The following is a 7,178-nucleotide window of genomic DNA, read 5'->3' as shown; positions in this document are numbered from 1 at the left end:
CAGGGGTGGGGAACCTCCGGCCTCCGGGCCGTATACGGCCCGCGAGACCATTTGGTACGGCCCTCGAGATAATTTATAAACACACGCAAAAAAGAAAACAATTCAAGAAATCTAGACCGCAAAATAATTAAACAAGCTTGTTTTTCCTGGCCAAGGTCAGGGTCCTTGAACACAACACGAGCCTAACGTGTCATCACGTGGTATATGTCTCGTCTGACAGGAGTGTAGTTCTAACGGAGAGCACCAGAACGCGGCTCCGGGCCGGGACTTCACAAATTGCAATACCCATAAGGAGCTGTACACATGCCGCAGTTTTTAAGTGGCTGTGTCTTTAGTTGAAAGCCCAGTGGCGATCTGTTCATCTGTCATACTGATCATACAGTCAATAACGTTGTTGTTATTAGCATCTGGTTAGCTAGCGATGCTAACGAATATAAGAAGCTTTTTCTCCAACCAGTGAGGTAAAGGCACATCTTTATATGATCATTATAGTTATAGAAATATAAGAGAATAAAGTAAACAGGTATACAATACTAATATGACAGTAAAAAAAAGTTGTTATTAATAAACAAGAATACAGCTTAAAAGGGAAGTGATTTGTAAAATATCCATAAAGAAACAAATCTGCTTACAGTTCTGTTTCATATGGGTGTTGAGAGATGTATCCATAGATCTCTTCATGTTGCTCTCAAAGTGCACCAGATTGATGCTTTTAACCTCAACATTTAAAAAAAATCTTCCTGGTGGTGCATGCCCCCAAAACCCCCTAGATGAGGTTAGATCCCCCCCCCACACACACACTTAAATCATGTCCACATGGATATGAAACTAAATACATTTTGCACACATCTTGTGTCCATATCTTTCTGTTTTGGTGGTCATGCCACGGTGCATGAATGCGCGGGTCATGGTCAAATATCTGGATTAAGAGGTTGCTTTTTCTTTGCACAGCATGAAAGAAACGCGAAATAAATGGGCTGTGATTTGAGTTTTTTAAGCAGACGTTGAGTTCAATAATTTGTACGGCCCTCGAAGGATGATGTAAAAATTGAAATGGCCCTTGAGAGGAAAAAGGTTCCCCACCCCTGGTCTATGGGCTAACCGCACTGATTCGAATGAAGGAGCATTACTGCAGGGATCCTTGAAGTATGCCGACGTGCGTTGACTTGCGAAGGCGCGTTTATTGCTGCTCGCATCTTTAATTATTATTATATTATTATATCAATATATATTTTTTCATTTTATTTATTTTACATTTATACACTATTGTGTTATTTCTCTTGGAGTAGGTAGACATGAAATCATCAAAAATGACATTAAATAAATAAAGGGAAAAAGAAGGGAAACAAAGAAAGATAGAGTTTCATATTTCCGATAAAAAAATACACAGTTTTGATTGCCGATTTAGTCATACTGTTTTTTAATAATTCTACTATATTGGTAAGGAGTTTTCAAATTAGGATTCCTTAAAATAAAAAAACACAGATGATATTTCCGGTTATATCTCACCAGAGTGTGGCGCTAACGTCTAAAAAAAGAGTGGGAAAACGTCAAAGACGAAGAAGAAGAAGTGGTAGAAAAAGACGTAGAAGAAGAATACCGTTTTCATTATACATCCATGCTCAACCACCCCCTCTCTGAAAAGCAAAGGCTCCATTTTGTTTGCTTCCTGCGGTCACAGTCAACACACCCTGCAAGGAGAACAACGACAAAACTCCGTCTACAGTAAGTGCACAGCGATTAAAATGTATCTCAACATCACTATAGAGTTTTGTTAAAATAAATATATGTTGCGTATGAGCATTGTTAGCTTAAAATAGCACGACCAACGGCTGGCTAAGAAATTGGTTGTTAGGCCCCAGCGGTTGTCTTGCTAGCTTGCTAACAAAACATTTTAACCAACGTTTTTAAACGGCTTGATTTGCGAGTAGTTTTAACATTATTTTGCATGTTCTGTGTTAGATACATTCTTCAAGTTAATGTATGTACGCCTGTTTGCAGATAATTTTAACTACGACATCGGAAATGAGTGGATGTCGTATTTTCATCGGCCGTCTGAGCCCATCGGCCAGAGAGAAGGATGTGGAGAGGTTCTTCAAGGGATACGGCCGCATCCGGGATATCGACCTCAAGAGGGGCTTCGGCTTTGTGGTGAGTCCTCTTAAGTCATATACAATTATTCTGAAAGCTTATATATGCTGAAAAAACCTCAAACTCCAGTGTTCAAAGTAACTAAAACTCCCTCTGTACATTTTATATTCAATTTAATATTGACTTATCAATTTCTTGCACAAGTAATGTGTCTATATAATATCCTGCATTGTATTTGTTACTGGAAATTTGTATTTCCTCATGTATATTAAACTTTTTAATGCTATTTTATTTCAGAAATATTTTGGACTGTTTATTTCTAGTGTCTTAATTTCTCTTATTTGCCTAGTTTTTTTATGCCGTTGCAATGCAAACATTTCCCAGATTTGGATCAATTAAGTACTAACTAAGTATATCTACTCAAGTTCTGTTATTAACCACCGTTTGTTTCTTCGACCTAAGTACAAGATCTAAGTATTTTTTCCACCTCTGCCCAACTTTACATTCAAATATCTGGGCATTTGCATTTCGCTCAACAGGCAATTGGGTTGAGAAATCCTTTGTTCATTATTTGTCAAGAATGATCCTAAACCGGTGTGGAAAAGGGACAAACGTGTTCTGTTTGTTTAGGAGTTTGACGACCCCAGAGACGCTGAAGATGCTGTTTATGAGCTTGATGGCAAGGAGTTGTGCAGTGAAAGGTAGGAGTTATGCAAAAACAAAAATGTGAATAAACTTGTTTGGGTTCTCGTTCTCTTCTTATTCCGTTTCATCCAGAACTGTTTTTACAATTTTTAAAACAAAACCCTCTTTAATTCAGGGTGACCATTGAGCACGCTCGTGTGCGTCTGCGTGGCGGCCGCGGTGGCAGCAGAGGAGGCAGTGGCGGCAGCGCCGGAGGACGTTTCTCCTCTGATCGCTATGGCAGAGGCTCCCAGAACAGTCGGAGGTAAAATTCTTATATCATGCAAAGTTATGGTTACAAAAGGCCTTTTGCTAGGATATGATATGGGCTTTTTTTCTCCATTCTATTTCAATGTAAGTACTGCTTTTATTTAATTTTACTATATTTAATTACAATGTTCTTAAAATAGTTCTCTATCTGTGTTTTAATTTTATGTATGCACCACGACACCAAGTCAAATTCCGTGTACGTGTAAACCAACCGGATTCTAATGAAACCAGATAGAATTGCTTGGTGTAATTTTTAAATGAGGAAAGGAGTGCATATAAATGTAAACTTTCAACAGTCATGGTGAAAAGTTCATTATTTAATGATTGCACTCGTGTTTTTTTATATTGGCTACTGCCCAAGTTTTTTTTTTCTTGAGATAAAACAGTTAACGGATTTTAATAAATAATCTACAGATTGGAAATGTCTAACATTCAACACGAGGCCTGTGCTTCCTCCATTGTAAAGGTCCATGACATGAATAAGCCTCTGTTAATGAAAGCTCTTCAGCTCAGTGCTCGAGTCATTAGTTAAACCTCACACTGTTAAAGTTCAACTGATCGATTCTTTTTTTCTCTTTTCAGCCGAAACCCTCCTCCGATGCGCACGGAGAATCGCCTCATCGTTGAGAACTTATCGTCTCGCGTCAGCTGGCAGGTTAGTTTTTCCACATGATTTTGATGCACAGCAAGTCTACAAGCTGCAACATATATTATCACCTCCAACAGTCTGCCTCCAACAATACACACATACAACTGTAGATTTTCCGTGATGCTAAAAAACATTGATTTTCTGGAATCTACTCAATCATTTTTACTTGGCTTGCTAAATGTTTAAAACACTTTTTTTTATTGTGATGAGGCCCAAATTGTTATTTAAAAATAAATTATTAAATCTGCGTCTAATGCAGTTAAGTAATGAGACAACAAAATTAAAAAACACTTAATTTGTTCATTTTTTTTCAAATTGTAACCAATTCTTCACCCCTCTATTTGCCAGCCTGACTGTTGTGTCATAAGGAAGAGCTCGCTTATGGTGGAGTTAACCCCTTCTGGGTCCTTCTGTCTGGGTTGAGCCCTGAGGTGTCAGCCAGTCTGTCCTACTCCTAGTTGATGCCTGCTGGTCATGTGAGCGCTCGCTCCTCACTAGAGGCGCTGGCGGCCCCCTTCGTTCGCTCGCACCGCCCCCTGTTGAAGGCAGGGGTTCGCCTGATGTGTGGCTGAGAGAGAGGAAACAGAGAGTTGGCAGAGAGAAAGGAGAGGAAAGAGCGAGAGTCGATGGTGATGGTGGTGGCGTATTGATCGATGGTTCGTTAATTTGAGGGGCTTCAGTCGATCGATATCCCCCTCCCCTCCCCCTCTGGTGTTCCCGCACATCGCGAGCGAGAGAGAGAGTGTGAATTCCTCCCAGGTGCCCATGGATAATATCTGCAGTTATGGTGGGCTCGGAGAGCCTGCGGCCCCCTCCAAAGGGTTTCGCTCTCAGGTAGTAGTTTCCTCTCTTCCACCCTGTTCACTCTCTTTACTGAGACAGGGTGCCGAGACAAGGGCGGTCCCGGCGTGGAGCCCTGTGCCCTCTTAGTCAGGGAAAATGGGGCTCTTGGTGCCAAAGGCTGCCCAAGTGGCGCCACTGCAGTTCAGTTCATGCAGATGGTGTTCATGTCTCTGTAGTTGTAATGAGTCCAAGAATCTCAAAGCTTTTGCAAATACTTAATTGATTTTCCACTCATAACACTTATCAAAATTGGTCTCTTTTAAATTGGCATACATTGTATTTTTTCTAAAAACACATTTTAGTTTGAAGGACTGCCTGTGAGGCTCTTGGACTCATCATCCTTATCTGCAGTAGTCTGTGTAGTCCTCTCAGACAATCTAACCATCTCTCTTTTTGGGTAAATCAGTGCTGTTTTATATCTCAGGCTGTGCTTGTGTCCTGAGCCTCTCCATAAGTTGACTGATGTTTACGTGTGTAGGACCTGAAAGATTTCATGAGACAAGCTGGAGAGGTGACATTTGCAGACGCACATCGCCCCAAGCTCAACGAAGGGTAAGTCCATTATCTCTCTAAGTGGCCATTGCTTTCCAATCGGTGACATAAACGTACATCTCAGATTGTAATTATCGTGTGTTGTGTTTTCAGAGTCGTTGAGTTTGCCTCTTCCAGTGATCTTAAAAACGCCATGGACAAACTGTCTGGAAAGGAAATCAATGGCAGGAAAATCAAGCTCATTGAGGCAGCCAGAAAGAGGTGAGCGGCTCTTTCACTTGTTGATGGTGTCCACATTCCACCCACGTTTCCTTTTTACTCACTATAAAAACATGGCCTAACAAAGCTTTATGACACTAAATGGATAAGTAGAGCTGCATTTGACCTTTCTTTCAATTCCTCAAGTCAGCAAAGACGAGTGAAGATCTCATCTGATTGTGTTTAGGTCTTTATAAGGTTGACTTCAGTTAATGTATTTAGCCTTTTCTCATACAGGTTGCATTAATGTTGAATAACTCCATGTGTTTTGTACCTGTACTTTTCATACCCTAATGCTCTCCTTCCTCTCTTTCCCTCCCAGGTCGAGGAGCCGCTCTCGCTCTGAGAGCTCTTCTCGCTCACGGTCCCGTTCCCGCGGTCGCTCTCCATCTCGCTCCCCCCGACGCTCCCGCAGCCCCCCCCACAAGACCCACAACCGCTCACGCTCTCGTTCCCGCAGCGTCTCCCCCGCCGGCGGTGCCAACTCGCCGTCCCACAAATCAAAAGACCCTCCTAAGCGCTCCAAGATGAGCCGGTCCGCCACCCCCCCCTCCCCGACGCCCGCTCAGAAAGCCTCTCGTTCCCGCTCTCGTTCCCGCTCTCGCTCCCGTTCTCGCTCTCGGTCCACCGACAGCCAGCGCTAAAAGCCACGTTTCAGTTCAATGTAAAACAACTTAATTCACCAGTCGACTCGGCTTAGAGGCACACTGGAGCCCCCGTGTATCAAACGGGAACAATGAGTCAAATAGTTGGTAGTCATAATAATCGAGAGCGTTTAACTGAAATCACCATAACAGACAACACTCTTTTTAGAGTGATGCTGTTTGTCGCCCATCCCCCCCCCTCCTTTCATCAACCTCATGTATGTTTACACCCAACTCTTTTTTTTTCACAAGATCACCAAAATGCCCGAGTGAACCAGCATCATGTTTCATCGTGATTGTCACTGTAAAGTTAGGAATTACTTTGAAGAGGGAATCTGTCATTTTCAGCAGCACAAAATGCTTTTGATGAGTTGTGACCACTTTCTTTCGAGATACTTTTGCTTGTCGGTGGCAAATTTTAACCCATTTCCACGTTTTTAGTCCTCATCGTTCTTGTTTTTTCAAAGTCAGTTGGCCTCTTTTCTCTATTTTCTGCCCTACTGTCACAGCTGTCTATACCTGAGGATGCTTGCATGTGCTTCCCCCCCTTTTTTTTTTTTTAAATAAAATGTAGAATCTTTGTTTTTTTAAAAACATCTTTTTGTGCTAACATATAAATCATAATTGGCTTTGCAGTATCAAGAACACTGCTCAATACCACACATTTTTCCAGCAGTTCACAGAACTCTAAATGTCATGGAGCTTATTCTCACTTGCCGTTGACAGTTTATTTTATTGTGTTGGAGATGTAATTCTCCTTTGAGGCAAATGTCAACACTTTTTTTTCTAGACTTGTAATTAAAGTTTTTATTTTTTTTCTTGGTTTAGGTTAAATTGTTTTTGTGTACAGCATTGCAGACTTTTGTTTTACATAATTGTATAATGTAATTCCAAGAATGCTGGTTGGTACTGTGACTGTTTCTGTGATTTAATGAACATGTAGACAAGAGTTGAAAAAAAATGCAACATTTTTGTATGTAAGGATTTTATTTTCAGTGAAAAATATGATTGACGTTTGTATGATGTAGGAAGATGGACGTTGGACTTAAACAATAAAAAGATTTTAAATAAATCATAAATGTTTTGTTCATCGCTGCTTGTAATGAAACCTCTACCTAGTCTATCTGTCTGCTGACCAGCTGTTGCTGATAGTGCCCAAGACCAGGCTCAAAACCCGAGGGCATTGAGCCTTCGCAGCATCTGGCCCCAGGCTCTGGAATAGTCTGCAGTTACTTGGCCTCCGATGG

General features: G+C 41.3%; 1 protein-coding gene across 1 annotated transcript; it reads left to right on the top strand.

Moving 5' to 3' along the window:
* Nucleotides 1-1,566: 1,566 nt before the first annotated feature.
* Nucleotides 1,567-7,003, top strand: srsf5b (serine and arginine rich splicing factor 5b). The gene is made up of 8 exons (XM_079642127.1): nt 1,567-1,725; nt 2,002-2,151; nt 2,722-2,792; nt 2,912-3,040; nt 3,628-3,700; nt 5,016-5,089; nt 5,183-5,290; nt 5,610-7,003. The coding sequence occupies exons 2-8, from the start codon at nt 2,026-2,028 to the stop codon at nt 5,929-5,931; spliced, it is 903 nt and encodes a 300-aa protein (XP_079498253.1). The 5' UTR covers nt 1,567-1,725; nt 2,002-2,025; the 3' UTR covers nt 5,932-7,003.
* The last annotated feature ends 175 nt before the right edge of the window (nt 7,004-7,178 follow it).

Source organism: Notothenia rossii (assembly GCF_949606895.1).
Source record: "Notothenia rossii genome assembly, chromosome: 8".
In the NCBI taxonomy this organism is placed as follows: Eukaryota; Metazoa; Chordata; class Actinopteri; order Perciformes; family Nototheniidae; genus Notothenia; species Notothenia rossii.
Note: the sequence above shows the minus strand (reverse complement) of the source record. Positions and strands in the feature narration are given on the sequence as shown.

What these genes read in the sequence shown, in the direction of transcription:
- srsf5b (XM_079642127.1), top strand. Translation starts at nt 2,026, where the DNA reads ATGAGTGGATGTCGTATTTTCATCGGCCGTCTGAGCCCATCGGCCAGA. An exon ending in GGCTCCCAGAACAGTCGGAG is followed by an intron (nt 3,041 to 3,627) that starts GTAAAATTCTTA and finishes TTCTCTTTTCAG; the next exon opens with CCGAAACCCTCCTCCGATGC. An exon ending in CGCCCCAAGCTCAACGAAGG is followed by an intron (nt 5,090 to 5,182) that starts GTAAGTCCATTA and finishes TTGTGTTTTCAG; the next exon opens with AGTCGTTGAGTTTGCCTCTT.